Below are 24,184 nucleotides of genomic sequence, written 5' to 3' on the forward strand. Positions count from 1 at the left end.
GAGGCTGCGGGATAAGTGTGTTTATTTTTCAGAACACTAGGATTACCTGGGAAGGGGCAAAGTCAGAAAAGTATAGATTCTTATAGTGCTGGAGAAGACCATTCGCCTGTCATATCTGTACCGACACAGGAAGTACAAGCAAAGTTAAAATTAGGCAGTAACTACGGAGGATCTTATTAATGACATAAATCATATTAAACCTCACTGTTACTCTGTGTGGTGGAAATAGGAAACAGACTAGATTATGTTCATAAAACACTTTATTTTACGGAAGTACGCTGATTTACCAATTAGTGGAGGAGAAAGTTCACGAGGGCGTTCATAAGTGAATATACCGGTGAGGAATGAAGCCCATACTCTAACATAACATAATTCTTACATGCATGTCAAGACACTGAAACTCAGTGGGACTGGGACTCAGACAAATAGCTTGTAGTTGGATCAATGTAGCATTTTGTTTTTAATATAGAAGTGGTCAAGCTGCTCAAGAATCAATGGTAACAGATCTGAAGTTCCTCAGTTTGTTCTCTGAAAGCTAGAGACACATGTAAAGAATAATGCTGTGAATATCAAGAGCTACATCCGCTTCATCATCCATTGAACAGAGTAATAAAATAGCCAAGATGTCCTTGTGACATCACTAGGATGAACTAATTTGATTATTCTTTTTCTATTCATTATCAGTGTCTAATTATTAACAAGGAGATCTTGTTGCACAGTGGCATGCATCCCTGCCTCTGAGTCAGAAACTCCAGGTTCAAGTCCCAGGGTTTGATGGCCAAGGAAGGCGCATTCAAAACACGGCCAAACAGGTTGAGTGACAACCTGCAAATCCTGCCAACATACCAACGGCTCGCGATAAGAGCGGGAGGGACTTCTGGTCAGCCTTGCTTCGAGTGGTGCCCCTCAAGAATATAAGCCTCTGGCTACAGAATGGTCACCTGTCTCAGGAATAACTCGCTAAGGAAACATACAAAAGTCTGCCTTAGTGCACCACTAGGGTGAAGGAAGAGAATTGGAATTGTTAACAAAATGATGGCTCCTTAATCAATCCATTATATTCATGTCTTAGTTACATTTTTAATACAATCTCTTTGGTTCCAGGAATAACTTGTTCCTTTCATATAGTCTATATAATAAATATATGCACGGGACTCAATATTTTTAGTCTTTCTTTGAATGTGGGTGTCAGTGGCTGGGGCAGCATTTATTGCCTATCCCTAATTGTCCTTGAACTGAGGGGCTTGTTAGGCCACTTCAGAGTCAACCACATTGCTGTGGATCTGGATCACAGGTAGGCCAGACCAGGTAAAGGTGGCAGATTTCCTTCCCTTCAGCGCACTAGCGAACCATATGGGTTTTTATGACAAATGACAATGGTTTCATGGTCATTATTAGGCTTCTAATTCCAGATGTTTATTGAATGCAAATGTCACCATCTGCCACGGTGGGATTCGAACCCAGGTCCCCCAGAGCATTACCCTGGATCCCTAGTTTACTAGTCCAGTGACACCACCACCTCCCCTTATTCAGAATATCTAAGCGGTTCTCCAGCTATCAAAGACTGATGTAACTCCCATTATCATGATGGAAAATCTTACATTCATAATCAAAAATGCAATAAAATTAAGCATGACCACAGCTGATAGATAAACTACTGTGACACAGAACAAGTATTGGTGGTAGGTGCTGAAATACAGCATGTGCCGATGCTTTTGCATTCTATTATTTAGTTCAAATATTTATCATGTGATTTTATGGTACAACGTATACAATTGGTCAAATCGGGGCCAGTTGGTAATCTGGGTACAAATTGTGCTGAATTTCAGAGGGGTCTTTTCTTGTTCGAGTTTCTGCTCAGATATATTTGCGTATCACCCAAATAAAACATGATTCACATGAAATAAATTAATAAAATAAATGAACATAAAATCTACCAGAACTAGGGTATTCAGATAGCGGTTTGGAATATAATTTATGTTCTATATAACTGCATCAGAAACTAATAGTTGATATATTCAGGTATGCCAGCTTACTCCAGTTTGATAAATACAGCTGAAATTGGCCTATCAATAAAAAAGTACTGACTGAATAACCCTTTTTAGATAATTGACAATGATTTAAACAAAAATAAAAGCAAATGATCGGAGAACCTAATTTTGCTCTAGGTATAATTTGTCTTTGAGATTCCTCAATCTTTAGCGCTGTTTTTACCCATTTTGGGCAAATTTCATTGATAAATCCAACTGAGCAAAAACTCTTGCCTCTTACTTATGAATGGAAGTGTTCCGGCCATGGCTCCCGAATGATTGATTATCTTTTTCCTTCTACAAAATTATCGTTGACTATTAGCAAACCAGATTCAAAACATCAATGTGCCACATCATAGGTTAATTATGATAGTTTACGCTGGGCATTATGACAATGCTTGCCCACATCTGAAGGGCTGGAGCAAACATCAGTACCGATCCCAGAATGGCCACCAGCAAAAACAACCATAAGAATATCCGGTCCAGGACTTGAGCTACAAACTTCCAGTCTTCCACAACCTGTGCAAAGGGAAAGAATGTTTAGAAATGCATTCTGAGTCTTGTGAATTCACCTGAGCAAAAGCAAAGCTTCATAAGTTGAAAAGAATGCGAAGGAAAGAGATGTTGAGAAGCAGAGAGAGAAATACAGAAAGCCTGGTATATAAGCCAACAATGTACAGGTTGATAGCTGGTGCATTGGGTGTACCAATGAATGATAGTTTGGAAGATGGATATATGAATGGTGCTATCATTGAATGACAGTGGAAAGGATACATTGGTGAACTCTTGGACATACTTAGAGACCACTTTAGTGAAGCACATTATGGACGTATTTCAGTGACACCGTTGTGTGGATTCAGGCACAATGAGTCAATCGCGCAAGAGCCCTAAATTGATTCTGCAGCAGGCAGATCACGAGTCATCCAACTCGCTTCACCAGCACGATCTGGGGCGAGAACCAGATCAACATATTTAAATGAGCCGAATAGCTCATTTAAATACCTAGATGCCAGATTCACCCGGAATCCTGAGGGACGCCGCCAGGGTACCGTTTAGTACTGGTCTACACAAATGTGGATTAGGTGTAATGGAACCTCGGGGGGGTCGGGGGGGTTTTCAGGCCATTGAGGCACCTGCGTGATTGGGAACAGGGCACAGTGGTATCCTGGCACTCCCCTGGTACCCAAGCACCTTGGCACTGCCAGACTGGCACCCTGGCACTGCCACCAGGGTACCCCGGTGGCAGGGCTAGGGTGCCAGCGTCATTGCCAGTGTACCAGGCTGACAGTGCCAGGGTGCCTGGGTTCCAGGTTGGCATTGCCAGGGGTCAGACCTGGGGGAGGGGGCTTACCAATTGGGGGGGGGATGAGAGGGGCTTCCCAGGGGCCTCAGGAAGGTGAGGTGGGGGGGAGCCGAAAGCGAGGGGTGGCCTGAAAGGTGGGGGGGGGGGGGGGAAATCGCAGCTGCCGATCAAAATGGTGCCCCAATCTGGTAGCAGCCCTCTCACAGTGGGGCCTCGGCAGGGAGAAACTTCCCGTGGCCAAAGAAAACGGCAAAGTGCCGATGAATAGAGAGGTGATTGTCGGTGCTCCAGCTGCTGAGAATCACCCTGCCAAACACGCCCAAAAGCGGCGCTGAAATGCGGCCATTCCTGCTGGGGTTAATTCCTACTGTGCAGACTTTTCCTGCCTGAATAGTTCATTTGCTGAACTCTGCACAAATACTTTTAAATACGATTTGTCAGGTTTTTGGGGGCAGCTGGATTCAGTTAATTTGAATTCAGTTAATAAAATCTGCAATGGAAAGCTCGTCTCCGTTCTGACAACCATGGAACTAACTTCAATTGAAACACACCAGGTTGACTAATACCGTTTGGTGATGGAAATCTATCCACCTTAACTGCTCTGTCACATATGAGATCTCAACTGCCCTCTGAAATGGCAATTAGGGATAGGTAACAGATGCTGGTCTTGCCAGTGACACCCACACCTCATCAAATCATTTATTTCAAAAAAAGGCCACAAAATAAGTGGATTGCAAAATCGCTGAGACATAGACAGATTTCTGTTGGAAAGTTGGAGGAAGGTCTTTTTGTTGAGTTCTCCTAGCTTGCTGTCTTTATTTTAAAAATATGAAGCAATTGCTAAAAAGTTGAAAGTGAAAATTATACCAAGACAGCAAAGATGTATGGCAGCTCAAATGAATTGCAGGCAGTGAGAATGAGGGACAAATGGATGCAGATCCGCTGGACGAGGGCTGGAGCGATGAAGATTGGCACTTAAAAAGCCTGAAAAAACACACTCACGAGCATTCAAACACACCTCCAACCAATCAACCGTAGACCAAAATTGACAAAGAAGGGTTAGCAGCTTAAACATTGATACCATCTCTCCAGGAAGCAGTATTTGTCGAAAAAAGGATATTTTAAAATGTTGGAAGAAAGAAATGTTCTTGAGAGACAAAAACTGATCACAGTTCTGAAATGGTCTTTCATTTTACGGCGGTAAATTATATCCTCGTATCCAGGGTCACGAAAAATATCAAAACTAATGTGCACGTCTTTAGACGTGACTTTGATTTGGAAACCTACAACATGCACTTTGCAGGTGTACTCTTTTCCTCCATCCCTTACCTCACGAATGGAGTGCTCTTTCTTTATATGGCTTGAGATATATCTCACCGACTCCGCTGCCTTTTCTAAGATTGCGACCGCAGCTGCATTTTCATCATTCTTTGTCGCGCTGTGCCGATGTTTACCGAACGCTTTTGGCTTGACCTTCGGGCTGTCGCCAGCACTTTCCGAATAGTGGTAGCGATCGGTGTGGCCCCTCATGCATAGTAGTTTGGGAAGGGTTTGAAGGAAGAGCTTTTTGACCCACGGGGCCATGGGGTGGTAGGTGGTTGAGGAGCGGTGGTGGACGTTTATAACGAAGACGGTGATAATGATCGAGAGGGTGACAAAGATCATGATAAACAGCAAGTACTCGCCAATCAACGGGATGACCCTTGAGGAAGAAGGGATTATTTCTTCAATGAGCAAGAGGAACACAGTTAGGGACACCAGAACTGAGGTGGATAGTGACAGCTTCTCTCCTTCATCTGATGGTGAGTAGAATACTAGTACAGTTAGAAGGGATAGACCAAGGCAAGGGACAATCAGGAACAATGTGTAGAACAGAGGCAAGCGCCTCAGTATGAAGGAATAGGTGATAAATGGATATGAGTAAGAACCATCTCTCCTCCTTCCTTTCATCCCTGTGGCATTTAAAATTTCCCACTCTCCATTGTCAAAGAAATCCTTTCGGTCCACATCTTCATCCACCAGAATGAGATCGACCAGGTTCCCATCGTAGGTCCAGGATCCGAATTTCATTGAACAGTTTTGTTTGTCGAACGGGAAAAAGGTGACGTCAATTGTGCAGGAGCTTTTGTAGCTCGCTGGAGGTGTCCATCTCACTGTTCCATTGTACTTCACAACCGCCTTAGTCATCAGGGAAACTTCAAAACGTCCATCTGCACTGCAGGCATGAAAGAGGCACAGATGAGTATAAGAGGCAAAAGGCAACAACAAAAAATCTGCACACTGCCAGCCACCTACTTCTCAATCTACCTGGAACGGAATACTGCTCTTGCAAAATCACTGGGTCTGGACATGAAAAATTCATCACCATTCAGTTTATATTATTCAAAGCATCAAAGAAAGGACTTCAGCATCTTTCCAAACTTAGTCAATGGGCGTGATTTAGCAACCTCATCGTGCCCGACTTGGTGTCGGGGTGAGTCTGTTGAATCTCACAAGCGAGCTCTCACGAGATTTGCGACGCTCAAGCGAGATTTAACGGAGCCTCGCGAGACGTTGCGATCTGTATCTCGCCCTCACTGTGAGTGATTCAGATATGCACTTGAATTGGCTCATTTAAATATGCGTTCGCGGGATTCCCCCAGCACCCGGGGCCGAACGGATGCACCTGGGAGACCTCGCCAGGGTGCCGTTTAGAACTAGTTTCCACAAACATGGACCAGTCGTAATGGAATCTGGGGAGTTCCCCCAGGCCATTGGAGACTCATGGGTGGTCGGGGACAGGACAGGGTGGTACCCCAGCACTCTTCTTGGCACCCAGGCACCTTGGCACTGTCAGCCTGGCACCTTGGGAGTGCCAAGGTGGCACTGATAGGCTGGCAGGGGCACTTGCAGGGTGCCCGGGTGCCAGGCTGACACTGCCAGGGGATTGGGCTCGGGGATCCTACCAGGTGGAGGGGGAGTCATGAGGGGGTGTTCCTGGGGACCTCCCCAAGGTTGGATGGGGTTATGGGGGGGTCAAAATGGAGGGATGGAGGGCTGAAAGAGAGAAGGAGACGATCAGGCACCCAGACAAAATGATGGCCTGATCTATGAGGATCCTTTCCTGCTCTAAATGACTGATGCACAATGAATTATTATTAAAACGAGGTAATAACATAACTGAAGGCTTTATTAGACTAGAACTGTTCCCCAGCAGCTTCGGTACAGAATGAGGGCTGCTGGGATGGCACCGGTTCTTATACTCCGCCTCTCAGGGCGTGGCTACATACAAAACAGCCAATGGTAAACTCCTAGGTTTAACCAATGGTCTTCAGCCTCTCGGGTACTGCAATACCTGATAATACCACATTCACCCCTTGTTAAAAAAGAGCCCGGTGGGGGCGGTGGCCAGTGGTTACAATTGCATTCAACATGGTATGATCAGATATGGAGGTACCGTGATACCTCCTTACAGGATTGTAGAGAATATTTACAATCGTGGAAGATATATACATTCAGTGTTTATTTACAGTTACAGGTCGGTTATACTGAAGCGATCAGTCAGTCGGGTGACCTGGTCGTCCTCCTGGATCGTCTGAGCGTCGGTGGTGATTCCGGTTGGCATCCGGGGGGCTGCGACTCCGGTAGCGTGGCTTCGGCCTGCATGGCAGCTTTGTCTGCCCTAGATGGTGCAGGTGGGGCAAACGGTTGACAAGAGAGAGGGGCGCCTGTAGGGGGCACTGGTGGGTGGGAGGGCCTAGGCAGGGGCGGCGGGAGGACTGACCCTCCTGTGAGGTGCTGAGGAGGGGAGGGGGGGGGGGTGAGTGGTGGTTCAGGTGCACGTGGGATTCCGGCGGGCGCCAGGTCCCTTAGGGAGACCGTATCTTGCCAGCCGTCAGGGAACGCCACGTAGGGGTACTGGACCCTCTCGACCAACGGGTCCGACTTGTGCGCCCGCACGTGTTTTCGGAGCAGGATGGGTCCGGGTGTTGCTCGCCAAGTCGGGAGCGAGGTCCCGGAGGAGGACTTCCTGGGGAAAACAAGGAGACGTTCGTGAGGTGTCTGGTTGGTGGTTGTACAGAGCAGTGACCGGATGGCGTGGAGGGCCTCCGGGAAGACTTCTTGCCAGCGGGAGGCTGGGAGGGCCCTGGACCATAGGGCCAGTAGGACGGTCTTCCAGACCGTTCCATTCTCCCTCTCTACCTGCCCATTTCCCCGGGGGTTGTAACTGGTCGTCCTGCTTGAGGCGATGCCCCTGTTGAGCAAGAATTGACGCAGTTCGTCGCTCATAAAGGAGGACCCCCTATCACTGTGTATGTACGCGGGGAAACCGAACAGTGCAAAGATACCCTGGAGCGCCTTGATGACGGTGGTTGTGGTAATGTCTGGGCAGGGGATGGCCAATGAGAACCGGGAGAACACGTCAATCACGTTCAGGAAGTACATGTTGCGGAAAAGTGGATGGGAGGGGGCCTTTGAAGTCCATGCTGAGGCGTTCAAAGGGACGGGAAGCCTTTATCAGGTGCGCCCTCTCTGGCCGGTAGAAGTGCAGTTTGCACTCTGCGCAGATTTGGCAGTCCCTGGTGACTGTCCAGACCTCCTCGCTGGAGTAGGGCAGGTTGCGGGTCTTAATAAAGTGGAAAAAGCGAGTGATCCCCGGGTGGCAGAGGTCCTCGTGGAGGGCTCGGAGACGGTCCACTTGTGCGGTGGCACATGTGCCACGGGACAGGGCATCAAGAGGCTCGTTTAGCTTCCCGGGACGATACAAGATCTCGTAGTTGTAGGTGGAGAGTTCTATCCTCCATCGCAAGATCTTGTCGTTTTTTTATCTTACCCCGCTGTGCATTATCAAACATGAGTGCCACCGACCGTTGGTCAGTGAGGAGAGTGAATCTCCTGCCGGCCAGGTAATGCCTCCAATGCCGCATAGCTTCAACTATGGCTTGTGCCTCTTTTTCGACCGAGGAATGGCGAATTTCGGAAGCATGGAGGGTACGGGAGAAGAAAGCCACGGGCCTGCCCGATTGGTTGAGGGTGGCGGCCAGAGCTACATCGGACGCGTCGCTCTCGACCTGGAAGGGGAGGGACTCGTCGATGGCGTGCATCGTGGCCTTTGCAATGTCTGCTTTGATGCGGCTGAAGGTCGGGCGGGCCTCCATCGACAGGGGGAAAGTTGTGGACTGGATTAGGGGCCGGGCTTTGTCTGCGTAGTTAGGGACCCACTGGACATAATAACTGAAAAACCTGAGGCAGCGCTTCAGGGCCTTGGGGCAGTGAGGGAGGGGGAACTCCATGAGGGGGCGCATGCGTTCAGGGTCGGGGCCTATAACTCCATTTCGCACTACGTAGCCGAGGATGGCTAGGCGGTCGGTGCTAAATACACATTTATCCTTATGATACGTTAAGCTAAGGATTGTAGCGGTCTGGAGAAATTTTCAGAGGTTAGTGTCGTGGTCCTGCTGGTCGTGGCCGCAGATGGTGACGTTATCAAGATACGGAAATGTTGCACGCAAGCTGTACCGATCAACCATTCGGTCCATCTCGCGTTGGAAGACCGAGACCCCGTTAGTGATACCAAAGGGAACACTTAAAAAATGATAGAGCCGCCCATCTGCTTCGAAGGCAGTGTATTTGCGGTCACTAGTACGGAGGGGTAGTTGATGGGAGATGGACTTGAGATCCACCGTGGAGAAGACCTTATATTGCGCGATCCTGTTTACCAGGTCGGATATGCAGGGGAGAGGGTACGCGTCCAGCTGCGTAAACCTGTTGATGGTCTGACTGTAGTCAATGACCATCCTATGATTCTCCCCGGTCTTTACCACCACTACTTGAGCTCTCCAGGGACTGTTGCTGGCTTCAATGACCCCTTCCCTCAGTAGCCTTTGGACCTCTGACCTAATGAAGGTCCGGTCCTGGGCACTGTACCGTCTGCTCCTGGTGGCGACGGGTTTGTAATCCGGGGTGAGGTTCGCAAACAGGGAAGGCGGGTCGCGAGGCCGCAGACAGTAAGGGGGGTATAGGGCCGCCGAATTTGAAGGTCAGGCTTTGCAAGTTACATTGGAAGTCCAACCCAAGGAGTGTAGCCGTGCATAAAGGTGGAAATTGTTGAATTTCCTGCCTTGGACCGTGAGGTTTGCTATGCAGAACCCCTTTATCTCCACTGAGTGTGAACCGGAGGCTCGGGAGATTCTTTGGTTTACAGGGTGGGTAACAAGTGAACAGCGCCTTACCGTGTCGGGGTGTATAAAGCTCTCCGTGCTCCCAGAGTTGATCAGGCAGGACGTCTCGTGTCCGTTGATGAAGACCGTCGTCGTTGCTGTTGAGAGTGTCCGAGGTCGATTTTGGTCCAGAGTCACCGAGGCCAGATGAAGTAGTTGCGGCTGTAGCCGGCCGTGCTGGGATCCTGGGGTCCCATCCAAGATGGCGTCTCTCATGGGTCGCACATGGTGGTCGGGGATGGACAAAATGGCGCCGCCCATCCGTCCAGCGTGGTGTCCGAGGAACAAAATGGCCGCGTCCGTGGGCCACACGTGGCCCTAGGATAGGGGGGTGGCAGTGAATGTTGGCCGCCTGGGGCCTGAAGAGAAGATTGCTGCAGCGGTCCGGAGTCACCGCTGAAGACCGCGGCCGCCTGGCAGACCCCCACAAAATGGCCCTTCTTGCTGCACCCTTTCGGCCGGGCAGCGCTGGCGGGGGTGCTTCGCCTCCCGACAGAATAATCAGCGGGGCCCGACGGAGTTAGCGGTCCGTCTTACAGTACAGGCCTTCAGGGACACGGGGAAAGTCTGTGGGGCTGCCGCTGCGGGATACCACGCTGCCCAGGGGGCCCCCGCGCTGTCGGGCACATAGGATTGCACGTTTCTGGAGGCAACGTCCATGGATCCTGCCAGGGCCCGTGCCTCTCTAAGTCCCAGTGTGTCTTTTTCTAAGAGGTGCTGGCGGATCTCTGAGGAGCTCATACCTGCTACAAAGGCATCCCAGATTAGGAGTTCTGTGTGCTTGCTCCCCAAAACTTGCGGGCAGCCACAGTTTCTGCCCAGCACCAGTTGCGCTCGGTAGAACTCCTCCAACGATTCCCCGGGGCTTTGCCGTCTTGTTACAAGCGGGTGATGTGCGTAGACCTGGTTTACAGGGTGGATATAATGTCCTTTTAACAGTTCGATCGCTGCATCGAAGTCCTCCGCCTCCTCAGTGAGGGTTTAGATCCCAGGGCTTACCCTTGAGTGCAGGAGATGCAGTTTCTGCTCCCCCGAGAGTGTGCCGTCTCGAGGTAGCCTTTAAAGCACACCAGCCAGTGCTTGAAAATCGCCGCTGAGTTCTCCGCGTGGGGGCTGGGTTGCAGACACTCTGGCTTGATTCGAAGATCCATCCTTTCAGCTTAAGTGGTAGTCTATTAAATTGATGCATGATCAATTGCTATTAAAACGAGGTAGTAACATAACTGAAGGCTTTAATAGACTAGAACTGTTCCCCAGCAGCTTCGGTACAGAATGAGGGCTGCTGGGATGGCACCGGTTCTTATACCCCGCCTGTCAGGGCGGAGCTACATACAAAACAGCCAATGGTAAACTCCTAGGTTTAACCAATCGTCTTCAGCTTCTCGGGTACTGCAATACCCGATAATACTACAATGACTCTCTAAGTGTGGCCTTGGCAGAGAGAAAGTCCCCAAGGCCAAAAGAAAACAGCAAAGTGCCATTAATTAGCGGGGTGTTTCAGAGCGAGAAACACCTCACTAAATGCACCCAAAACAGGACATAGATTTTTTTCCGGCTAAATCATACCCAACAAAATACGTCTGTGAAATGCAGTCACTGTTGTAAAGAAGAGAATCATGTCAGCCAATCTGCACACAGGACGGTCCCACAAACAGCAATGGGGAAGTCTAATTTTGATGATGTTGGTTGAGGACTGAATGTTGGCCAAGATGCCAGGGGACTTCCAAACCATTGAACAAGTGACAAGAGACATCCCCTGTGTTCAGTGGGGATCCCCCTGCATGGGATGTGTTTGTTAATGGACACTGTGCATTTCCAGCATCTTCATTAAACATCAGCTGTGTGTCCAAATTCTTTAAAACTGCAAACAAGAAGCTGCCATTGTGCAAAAGTTGTGGCTAACTTTCCCCACCAGTGACATTTTCTATGTCTTGTATCTCTGACCTGGAGAGATGTAAACAACCCATTATCACCAGTGTTTGGGCTTAAGTGGTGATTATTGGCTTCTCGCCACATTATGGCGGGATTCTGAGTTTGCCAACGGGAGTGGATCAGTTAGATCGCAAACAGATTGACGGCCGGCGCGGTTCTCGATTTTGGCTTTGCCCACGACTTAACACCCTCGTCATGCTCTCACATAAGCTCAACGCGGCCATTAAATCTCACCCTCTGATTCCACTGCCTTTTGAAGAAGAGAGTACCAGAGGATCAGGACCCTCTGTGAGAAAAAACATTCTCTTCATCTCTTTCCTAAATGGGTGACCTCTTATTTTTAAACAGTGACTGCTATTTCTAGATTCCCCCAAAAGAGGAAACATCCTCTCCATGTCCACACTGCTAAGATCCCTCAGGATCTTATGTGTTTCAATTAAACCACCTCCTATTCTTCTAAACTCCAGCAGATGCAAACACAACCTGTTCAAGCTTCCCTCATGAGACAACCCGGCCATTTCAGGTTTAGCCTTTTTGTTTGCAGAAGGAGATCAAAGAGGAACTTCCCAATTTGCCTTGGGTTTTTCATCTGACTTGAGCTTCTCCTCGGGAATGACTGGAGGGGTTGCTGATGGGTAGGGATGTCGAAGCTTGCTGCTTCAGTCATTATGACAATGTGGGACAAGCTTGTTCAACTGGCTGGACATTTCCTGTCCACCATTTTCATACATTTATATATTTCTGCATTTATTAACTTTCCCCTTACAAGTAGATCATTTCCATTTATGAGGTTTTGATTATTAGGACTACCATCAGGGGGTCACGTTTAGTTTAGCTAACACAAACTATATGGATGTTTTCTTTTTAAAATTTTTTTAGAGTACCCAATTCATTTCTTTTCCAATTAAGGGGCAATTTAGCGTGGCCAATCCACCTAGCTTGCACATCTTTTGGGTTGTGGGGGCGAAACCCACGCAAACACAGGGAGAATGTGCAAACTCCACACGGACAGAGCCGGGATCGAACCTGGCATCTCAGCGCCGTGAGGCCACAGTGCTAACCCACTGCGCCACCGTGCTGCCCTAACTATATGGATGTAGGTGGAAATACAAATATTATAATCAAAGTAGAAGCTAAAAAAGCTAAAATGCCCTTCTTCTGGTGTGTTCTAAGTCTAACATTAGGGGATGGATGCTTCGTTTGAGAGCTGACGCTGGGATTGAATCGCGAGTGTTCTACATGCACGATAGTGGCACCAGTCCTGGAGCGATTCAGGACATCCTAATGGGCTAGCACCGGCGCCACATGGCCCACCTCTTGGCTGCCCCCCCCCCCCCCCCCCCCCGTTACTACCCCCGCCCCTGGCAGAAGCCCCCGGGCCAGCGGCACAACTGTCAGCACACTGTAGCGATGCTGGACACTTTTGTACCCCCCCCCCCCTCAGCGGTGCCCGTTTCCCAATTTTAACTACCACAAGTAAACCTCACCGTTGGTAATTCCTGCAGGCGGACGCGGATCTACGAGTGGGCGCCCAGAAATTGCACGGTCGGGCCCGTTAACGATATGCCAACGGAATTTACTGTGCAATTTGCATGCCCATGCCAGCGTACAGTGTGGAATGCATTCGCTCCACTGTCGAGGCACCGGAGCACGGCATTCTGTCTGGCGCCCGGCGCCAGCCTCGATTTTCGGTGCATATGCGATTCTCCACGCGATCACATTTCCCGACTGTGGCATCACTGGACGGAGAATCCAGCCCTATCTCTCTGGGAGTCACTCTAAGCATGAGTAAAACGATAACATATTAATAGGAAAAGGATATATTCTGCTGTCAGATAACCACTGAGTGATGACAACCCACTTGGCAATGTGCGGAAACACTGTGAACTCACGTTGTCACATTAGTTTATCCTCTTGTGCATCAGTCATGTCTCTGCTGCTGATGGAGATTATCCAATTTCCTCTTTCTGTCGACCGCTGTCATTCCCGTTATTACTTTCTAACTTACTGCTTGTCACAAATATGGTAGCAACTTGGACACATTTCAAAAACATGTCCAGATATCAGGAGGGAAATGGGACAGAGGGAAAAATAACATCAGACAATTCGAGTTTTCATTGGAGTTGAATGAAACATTTAAACCCTGGGCCGAAAAATATGGAGGGGGTTAAATTGGAAATCCACAGAAAGGGGTGCAAGGGTCATGGTGCAGAATTAACCCATAACTGTTGAAAGAAATGTGAGCGAGACGCCAACTTTGTGTCAACTGTGTATTTTCATGATTTTGGCCGTCAGTCAGGACTTCCCAGGCGTTTCATTGGCTGCAAGCATCTGCAGGGGCTCAATAACAAGGGGGGTCTTGCTGACCTTAAAGCTAGCCTGCACCTGTTAAAATGAAGGTGCATTGGGGCAGCCGGAGGTGCTAAGATCATTGGGAACAATGTGCAATGCGACAATCAGCAATGACTGCCCACAAGAAGGTGTGGGCATCAAGGTTTCTGAACTCTGCATTGGAGGTGGACTGGATGAGAGATGGACAAGGGAGCAGGAGTCCATCCGGGTACTTGATCAGAAGGCAGTGGCAAGAGTTTGTGGCAGAGGGCAAAGCCAGCAGCGTAGCTTCAAGAACATGGATACAGTGCAGATTAAAGATTAATCTTTCCCACGGGAGATGCTGAGGCCAGTGAATTTAAATTTGAATGCCATACCCTACTAACCGCACCACTAACCTCTCTCACTGTTCAGTCTACTACATACCCATCGCCAACAATCTCTGTCAATCAGAGCTCAGACCTGCCATTCAAATGCTCACCTCGTCCTCACACAGCCTCAAACCCATCTCCTACGGCTTAGGCACTGACAGCCACATTGCGCCACACTCACTGACACACTTTCCCCTGCTGGAGACGGAGGAGTATTGCACAGCCAAAAGTAACAAGGAAGAACTGGGTGGGGGATGGTGTGCCTGCATGTTCTAACCCCCGTGGAGGAGACAGTGTTGACCTTTATGGGAAGGATTATTGCTGAGGCCACTGGCGAATTCTTCTTCCCTCACATCACGTGTTCTTCCTCCTACTATCTCTTCTGGTCACAAATCTTTGGATGGTGTACACTTCTAACTTCCTTCCCTTCATTCACCCCAAGCTGAACACCATCCCATTTTTCTTTCAGACAACTATGACTCAAGAGCTCCCCACAAGGTGGAAAAACATGAAGGCCGATGCTTGAGAGACACTATCACCCAATGCCACAGCCACAATCACTAGTTGAAACACGGATACTGTATTTAATTTAAAGGGCAGCACAGAGGCAGGATCTGCACATGCTGAGTCACGGGGCACAAGTGGGCTGGAGGCATGGTAGGGGGAAAGGGTAACACACATGCCTGCTTGTCACAGGGTGAGGTTCCATATCCAGTTCTGGTGCAGAGAACTCCGATGATGACTTCCACGAAAGAAGGCTGATGGGAGGACATACCCAAGTGCTTGGTACACTGGCAGACCTGCTGAATGTTAGTGACAAATCTGAGGAGTATAGCGGCGTTTGGCACCAACTTGGCACGGGGTTTAGTGGCGCTCATCCTTTCCAAGATTCCAAACCTAATGAAACCTAATAGAATTCTTTGAGGGAGTGACAAAGTTAATTGATGAGGGAAGGGCTGTAGATGTCATATACCTGGATTTCAGTAAGGCGTTTGATAAAGTTTCCCATGGTAGGATGATGGACAAAGTGAAGTCGCATGGGGTTCAGGTTGTACTGGCTAGATGGATGAAGAACTGGCTGGGCAACAGGAGACAGAGAGTAGTGGTGGAAGGGAGTGTCTCAAAATGGAGAAAGGTGACAAGTGGTGTTCCACAGGGATCCGTGCTCGGACCACTGTGGTTTGTGATATACATAAATGATCTGGACGAAGGTCAAGGTGGTCTGATTAGCAAGTTTGCAGATGATACTAAGATTGGTGGAGTTGCAGGTAGCGAGGGGGACTGTCAGAGAATACAGCAAAATATAGATAGATTGGAGAGTTGGGCAGAGAAATGGCAGATGGAGTTAAATCCAGGCAAATGCGAGGTGGTGCATTTTGGAAGATCTAATTCAAGAGCGGACTATACGGTCAATGGAAGAGTCCTGGGGAAAATTGATGTACAGAGAGATCTGGGAGTTCAGGTCCATTGTACCCTGAAGGTGGCAACGCAGGTCGATAGAGTGGTCAAGAAGGCATACAGCATGCTTGCCTTCATCGGACGGGGTATTGAGTACAAGAGTCGGCAGGTCATGTTACAGTTGTATAGGACTTTGGTTAGGCCACATTTGGAATACTGCGTGCAGTTCTGGTCGCCACATTACCAGAAGGATGTGGATGCTTTAGAGAGGGTGCAGAGGAGGTTCACCAGGATGTTGCCTGGTATGGAGGGTGCTAGCTATGAAGAAAGGTTGAGTAGATTAGGATTGTTTTCATTGGAAAGACGAAGGTTGAGGGGGGACCTGATTGAGGTCTACAAAATTATGAGAGGTATGGACAGGGTGGATAGCAACAAGCTTTTTCCAAGAGTGGGGGTGTCAATTACAAGGGGTCACAATTTCAAGGTGAGAGGGGGAAAGTTTAAGGGAGATGTGCGTGGAAAGTTTTTTACGCAGAGGGTGGTGGGTGCGTGGAACGCTTTGCCAGCGGAGGTGGGAGAGGCGGGCACGATAGCATCATTTAAGATGCATCTAGACAGATATATGAACGGGCGGGGAACAGAGGGAAGTAGATCCTTGGAAAATAGAAGACAGGTTTAGATAAAGGATCTGGATCGGCGCAGGCTGGGAGGGCCGAAGGGCCTGTTCCTGTGCTGTAATTTTCTTTGTTCTTTGTTCTTTAATAGGGAACTGGTGGCTATCTCCATCAACACACCTGTGGAACCCACCATGATGCAGTGTGTGATGGCAAATATCCCAGCTTCCATTGTAGCCCAAGTAGAATCCACTCAACGTCTGATTGCTTCAGTTGAAGAACAGCCTGTTGACATGCAATAGTAGCTTGCCATCCGGGGAGCTCAGGCTGCTGGCATCACAGCTCTGAACATCAGTATGCAAAGAAGCAGGCGGAGGAACACAGCATTCTTGCAATCTATTATCCAACAGATCTGCTCCCTAAAATCCCTCTTCAGATATGGCTCCTGCTGAGAGTATATCTTCCCCCCGACCCACTCCTCCTCCTCCTCCCTCTTCGAGCAGCTGTTCCTGCTCTGCATTGCCTCTGCTCAAAGCCACGTGGAAATCCCACTGGGCCACCCATGATGGAAGCCACTGGTTTTTGTAGAAGCCACCACCCCCCCAAAAAAAGATAACTTCAGCCCCAACCAGGTCTCTCCCTTTAGACTTCTGAAACTTTTAACAAGTGTGGAAAAGCGCCCAAAATGTATCGATTTCCGCAACTGCCAGAAGAGAGAATTGGTAATTAACCTGCGAGTAATTGATTATCCCTTTAAGAATCGCTGGTGGGAGGTAACCTCATACCATTTAACAGGGGCTCAGCTGTGCGAGGTTAAGAGAGGGCATAGGCTGGTGTGTGGATCTCCAAAATGGCAGCATTCGCATCAAATCAGAGTTTCATGCTACCTCCTGCACTGTAGGCTACCAGCAGTCAACGATGCTCACTCTACCAATATGGTGCTCTACAAACTTCCTTTTGGAAAGAAATGGGGACCTCACTTTGGGAGCTTAAGGGCCTTTGTAGCATCCAAAAAACAGGTTTGACCCGTAGAGAGTTCTAGGCCGTCCACTTGGTGGCAAGTTAATTGGTGTTCTGTGTCCCTGTTAGATTTACTCCTTATCTTATACTTGTGCACCCTAATTTTGGACTCTGGAACAATATTCTCCAGATTTACCCAGCCAAAACCCTCCACGTATATTTGATAATGTGACCTCTCAGTTCTGGTATCGGCCTTGCAAATATTTTTTCTACCCTCTCCAGTGCTTTCAAAGCCAGATTTTTTGTAAGATGGAGACCGGAATCGTGCCTAGTACTCTAAATGTGGTTTTTGATGCAGCAACACTTTATTTGGAACATGCAAGCCAAAGAGGGCATACAGATTTGTGAATTAAATATTTATAGCAATGGATAAAAATACATTACACTGCCTCACTGAAACACACCTTTTGAAGAGCACTTTAGCTTTCTACACTACAGGAATTGTGTGGCCTGGAAGGATACAATAAATGCTGTGAGAGATGTTGCATTCTTTGCTGCCTCCTCAGTCAAGCGCAACCAAAATAAAATGCATATGGACACCTTTTTTCAAAAAAATTCAACTTTACTTTACTTTTTCTTTCTCTTCTTTTCTTTCTTAATCCACTCTTTCTCTTCATCTTTATTTTTCCTCCTGTATCTTATTTGACACTAATTGCTTCTTCACATTTTCTCTGTTTCTTTCAGAAACTCAGTTGAGCAGTAATCTTTTTCACCCAGAGAGTGATATGCTCTGGAAGAGTTGACCAGGGAGGACCTGTGGTTGTGGTTTATTTAAACTTTCAGAAGGCTTTCGACAAGGTCTCACATAGCAGATTACTAAAAGTGCCTGGGATTGCGGGTGGTGTCTTGAGATGGATAGGAAGCTGGTTAGCAGCCAAGAAGCAAAAAATTGGAATAAATGAGTCTTTTTCCGATTGGCAGTCGGTGACTAGTGGAGTACCATAAGGTTCTATGCTCGGACCCCAACTGTTCACATGAAATATTAATGATTTGGACGAGGGAACTAAATGCATTCTCATCAAATTTCCAGATGTTACAAATTTAGGTGGGAGGGTGAGCTGTGAGGAGGATTCAGAGATGCTTCAGCGGGATTTGGATAGGCTGAGTGTGTGGGCATATGTATGGCAGATGCAGTATAGTGTATAAATGTGAGGTTATTTGCTTCAATAGCAAAAATAGGAAAGCAGATTATTATTTGAGTGGGTGTAAAATGAGAGAGTGAAAGTGTGCAGATTCAGCAGGCAGTAAAGAAGGCAAATTGTATGTTGGCCTTCATAGTGAGAAGATTTGAGTCCAGGAATATATAGGATAATACATAATATTAATCACTTTTGCTTCTTCACATTTTGTCACGACTTATTGTCACAAGTAGGCTTCAATGAATTTACTGTGAAAAGCCCCTAGTCGCCACATTCCGGTGCCTGTTCGGGGAGGCTGGTACGGGAATCGAACCCGCGCTGCTGCCTTGTTCTGTACTGCAAGCCAGCTATTTAGCCCAGTATGCTAAACCAGTCCCATTTAATTCCCTCGTCCAAATCATTAATATAGGAATAGGGAGCTTGTACTGCAATTGTATAGGGCATTGGTGAGGCCACAGTTGGAGTACTGTGTGCAGTTTTGGTGTCCTTATCTGAAGAAGGATGTTCTTGCTGTGGAGGGAGTGCAGTGAAGGTTTACCAGGCTGATTCCTGGGATGGTGAGACTGTCATATGAGGAGAGACAAGTTGGTTAGAATTATATTCATTGGGGTTTCGAAGAGTGAAAGGGGATCTCATAGAAACTTATTTTTAAAATAAATTTAGAGTACCCAATTAATTTTCTTTTTCCAATTAAGGGGCAACTCAGCGTGGCCAATCCACCTAACCACATCTTTTGGGTTGTGGGGGCGAAGCTCACGCAGATACGGGGAGAATGTGCAAACTCCACACTGACAATGACCTAGGGCCGGGATTCGAACCCAGGTCCTCAGTGCCGCAGTCCCAGTGCTAACCACTGTGCCACGTGTCGCCCCAGATCTCATAGAAACTTATAAAATTCTAACAGGATTTGACAGGGTAAATTCAGAAAGAATGTTCCTGATGGTGGGGAAGTCCAGTACTAGGGGATCATAGTTTGAGGACAAGGGGTAAAACTTTTAGGACTGAGGTGAAGGAAAATTTCTTCACCCAGAGAGTGGTGAATCTGTGGAATTCACAACCACAGAAAGTAGTTGATGCCAAAACGTTATATAAATTCAAGAAGGAGTTCGATGCAGCACATAGAGCTAAAGGAATCAAGGGACATGGGAAGAAGGCTGGATCAGGGTATTGATCTTGATAATCAGCCATGATCATCATGAATGGCGGAGCAGGCTCGAAGGGCCGAATGGCCTCCTCCTGCTTCCATTTTCTACCCATCCCAGAGGGGAAGTTGCCCTTGCCCCAATTAAGGCCTTTTCCTGCCAAGCCTCCATTATTAGGCTGGCGGATAGATCATAGCTCAAGAGGCCAAGATGACATTGAACCACGTACAATCTTGAGAAGAAAGGGGTGGGATTGCGCCTGCATCAGCAGCCCCCTTTTGACCAGGGGGCGGCCTTCCCTTAGGGCCCAGTGACCTGCCTGACCAACCCCAAGACCTTGATCGCCCACCTCCCCGTTGATCCATTAGGCTTCTCCGACCCGACACTTGGCCCCTGCCACTTAACCTTCTTCAGGTTCGCAGCACTGAATACCAGGCAGCTAGTTGTAGTGCCTGTTCAGGCCATTGCAACACTGTTTGAGGAATGACTGGAGCGCTTCTGGCCAATATGATTGGCCGACAACCATCCATGGTGAGAGTACGTCTTGGTGATGGGCAGTAGTCCTGCCTTCTGCCAATCAACGCTCATTAGGGCATGGAATGGCATCAGGCCTGCTGGAGTTAGCGGTTTTATGTTCCTCGTTGACCCTTCAGATGGCGGAGGCCAAGTTCCCACCATCCTGAAAATTCTGGCCTTGGATTTGCACTCAAGGAACCTGCAGCGTTATGGAAGATGTGAAAGATAGGATCTGATGGGATCACACTTTTTTGGGGGTTACACAGAAAGAATGGGCCAAATGACCTCATTTCCTGCCATAAATGTTTCTATGTTTTTACCTGTAAAATCTGTTGTATTTTAGTGATACTGAAACTAATGCTGAGAAAAGTAATACACCTTGGTTGTTTCTTCCCTCTGATTTCCCCAAAGAAATAAGAGAATTAAATGAAATATTCTTCAATGCACATGTTGCTGGTCAATTGATTTATTCTACTGGCCATTCCCACTTGGCCTCATATAGTCATAGACATAAAATTTACAGTGCAGAAGGAGGCCATTCGGCCCATTGAGTCTGCACCGGCTCTTGGAAAGAGCACCCTACACAATGTCAACAAATCTACCCTATCCCCATACCCCATAACCCAGTAACCCCACCGAACACTAAGGGCAATTTTGGACACTAAGGGCAATTTATCATGGCCAATCCACCTAACATGCACATCTTTGGACTGTGGGAGGAAACCGGAGCACCCGGAGGAAACCCACGCACACATGGGGAGGATGTGCAGACTCCGCACAGACAGTGACCCAAGCCGGAATCGAACCTGGGACCTTGGAGCTGTGAAGCAATTGTGCTATTGTGCTGCCCCTCAATATGCTTTGCCATATTGTTATTGTGACATATTACTCTCCTCCATAAACCCCTCCTCTCCTCATCCCTGCTGCTGACTCTCCCACAAGTCCACACTGGGCCCACCCTGCTCTCTGATCCCAATGTCTCTCCTCCCGCCACTCATCTGAGAAACCGCAGCTACTGGAATGTTTAAATCGAAGGTGCAGATACGATGAATCCAAAGTGGCAAAGCGAGTTACTGCCTGAATGTTCTCTCAATTTGGATTGCTGTTTGTGTTATTACCATCATTTACAGGGGTCTCCCCGTTTTTTCAATGCAATACAGGAGAGGTATTGGGTATTAAATAAAATGCTGCAGACATGCACAAAGCGGCTGCCGTCTGCAAGTGTGAAAATGGGAAACCTTTGGATGCATTTTGTGCTTCCTTACCTTTATTATACAATATATATTTTTATATTCCATATTTCAAACTAGCTAGCATGAAGGCCTTAACAGCCTGTGGCTTTCAGTGTGTTTATACTTGCCTGAATATCCAAGTCACCTTGTAATGAGCTCAACATAAAGACCCGCAAAAAGTCCACTTCTCTAAACGTCCATAACTTCTGATTTAATCCGACATGTCTACAAGATCCTTCTGCTTATTTTAAATAGTGAGTCACCTGACTACCCATTACAGACGCCAGAGAATATCTACTAGTTACATCTTAATCAATATTAAATAAATGTCAGGTTTTAATATATTTATTGTGCACTGTTACTAATTCCAACCCAATGCTGAATCTTAGTTGTAAACAATTAATCTACATTTTTTCAATTCATTCATGGGGTATGGCCAGCTTTCATTGCCCCTTTCCAATTGCCCTTGAGGTGGTGGTGGTGAGCTGCCTTCTTGAGCCGCTGCAATCCATGTCATGTAGGTACACCCGCAGTACTGTTAGGGAGGGAGTTCCAGGAATTTGATCCAGTGACCGGTGAAGTATCTATCGTTCACGGCACAGTCACCTTAAGCCATCCCAGGTTCTCTCACAGCCCTTTCAGTACTTTTTGAGCGAAGTCACAGTTGTAATATCGGTCACTCAGCTAGCTCCCACCAGCAGAAATGAGATGAATGACTGGATAATCTGTTCTGGCGACATTGTTTGTTGGATAAATGTCTCACCAAGAGCTCCCCTCCTCTTCTTTGAAATTGTGACTAGAATTTTTATGTCCACCTGAGAGGGCGGATGGGCCGGGACTGTGGTGATATGGGCCTGCATGCATTATAATGTAAAGGTGCTCAGCAGGGTAAAGGCTAAACCGGGACTGGAGAGTGGCACTGCCCACAGTATGATGTATTGAGTCACATGGTTGAAGGGGATGTCCAGAGATGAGACCTCTGAAAACTGAATAGCTGGGATGCCACTAGAGTAGTTCTACATATGTTAGTTTATTAAGGATTGAGATTAATCATAGAGAGTGTACCCAGTAATCATTGTCAACCATTAAACCTGTATTTTAGGACATAGCAGTGATAATCATGTGAACTCTAGCTACAAGCAGTGGCCACAATGGGATTTAGGCGAGCTAACTTGCCCATGTTTTTGAGACACACGAGATGTGTGGTCAGCAGGTTGCATAGTGGATTTAGTAAACAATTTTTATCAGTTGCTCCATTATCCTGCCCCTTTGAAACAATCCATGGAGTAAAGAGGAAGCCGGTTCTGGTATCCTGCCCCTGGATGAACAATGAGCTGGGCAGGAACTGACTGCGATACAAGATTGGCAATGTCGGAAAAAAATGTTAAAATGGACACAGGATCCTGGTAAACAACAAGTGACAGGATGGGGTTAAATCATGAGCTGATCACAATTTTACTGGATAGTTTGGAAATTACAGCTTCAAGCAGTGGATCAAGTCCAACTGGGGTGGGCTATTGAATTTTTGGAAAATCGTATAATTGATGTGATTTTATCAGTGTTTAGCAGATCGATTTTGGCATGTATCCAGATCCATCTCTCATGTACACGAAACCAAGCTTGGGATAATAAAGCCGTCTTATCCAGGTTGTTGTGTCTGTTGCTCTCTGTATTAAGTTGAGCCATAACCACAGGGGAGAACCTCAGGTGAAAGCTGACTCAATACACAGGCCTTGAAAACGCTCCTACAATGCTCAGAGAACAGGCTGAAAGAACACTCTGTAAGCAGCTGGCCCACTTGGTGAGAGAAACGGCATGCAAGACCACACTTGGAACTGTCAATAGTTAAAGCCTACCAATAAAGGTGTTTATGTTTGAACCCACAATCCTCAAGCTTTCACCAATGAGCCACCACCACAGCAGCATAAAATAAGCTATATTAGTCAGAGACTTTGTTCAAAATCTCACCCAAAAGACAGCAGCTTCACAATGCAACAACCTCTTGGTACAGCAATAACATCACAGTCTAAATGACAGGCTGACATCTCGGGGATGAAACTTGAACCTTTTGACTCAGGGTTGAAGAATGCTACCAATGAGCTGCAACTAACGTAAAGGCCAGGGCTTCCTGGACGTTCAGGCCCAGCGGGATTTTTTGGTACCCTCGACAGCGCACCCACACTACGGGTTTCCCGGTGGCGAGGGGTGCATTGAACTGGAAACCCCGTTGATAATGCCGGGATGGGACGATCCCGCCATTGGCCAATTGCGGACTGCCTCCGCTGCCTCGAAACATGCGGCGGGATGCGCGGAAAATCCCGCCCTTCAGTTGCAGTTGTTTGACCATGCACCAAACCTTCTTCTTAAAATATAACACACACATACCTAAGAAATCAAACATCTTTTCAGTTTGTACTGGTGTCCAAAGTTAGTCAAAATTTTGAAAGGCACTCGGCAGTCAGGATGGGTGAGTCAGAGTGCCTGGATCCCTGAGATAAGCGTGCGGGGAAATCAAATATAGTTGACCTGACATTTTGCGGAGAATTTTGCTATTGGAAATAAAATTGTAAATGTGTGAGTGACGAAGATGTTCATGATTTTGTTGCAAATGAAACCTAACTCCAGGTGAGAGGAGGTTGGAGTGGAGCATGAACAACAAACAGCATGGACTAGTTGGGTTGAGTGGCCTATTTCTGTGCTGTCCTTGTCCTTCAGCCGGTGTCCTGTTTGCACATGTGGCAGACAGCCCTGCAGGCAGATCCACAGTCGACTGTCATTTTCCTTCTGTGTTCCACTTGGCGTCTGGTTCAAAGGCAAATCGAACTGACAACCTAACTGCAATGTCACTAGAATGACTGTGAATTTGCAAGGAGCAAGGTGACATGTTAGTCTGCCCTGTAGTCAATGTTGATGGTGTTGTGGCATCACTGTCACTGCAACATATCGCTTTGTATGG

The 24,184-nt window shown here is 47.5% G+C and overlaps 1 protein-coding gene across 1 annotated transcript in view; it reads right to left on the bottom strand.

The window, feature by feature from the left end:
• Positions 1-242: 242 nt before the first annotated feature.
• LOC140429811 (neuronal acetylcholine receptor subunit beta-3-like) overlaps positions 243-24,184 on the bottom strand; it is a 61,517-nt gene continuing 37,575 nt past the window's right edge. Inside the window, exons 5-6 of the mRNA XM_072517258.1 lie at positions 4,663-5,548; positions 243-2,549 (exon numbers count right to left, since the gene is read on the bottom strand). Coding sequence (XP_072373359.1) covers positions 2,391-2,549; positions 4,663-5,548 — 1,045 coding nt within the window. The 3' untranslated portion in view covers positions 243-2,390. The remainder of the gene's footprint in view (positions 2,550-4,662; positions 5,549-24,184) is intronic.

This window comes from Scyliorhinus torazame, chromosome 9, assembly GCF_047496885.1.
Source record: "Scyliorhinus torazame isolate Kashiwa2021f chromosome 9, sScyTor2.1, whole genome shotgun sequence".
Taxonomy (NCBI): Eukaryota; Metazoa; Chordata; class Chondrichthyes; order Carcharhiniformes; family Scyliorhinidae; genus Scyliorhinus; species Scyliorhinus torazame.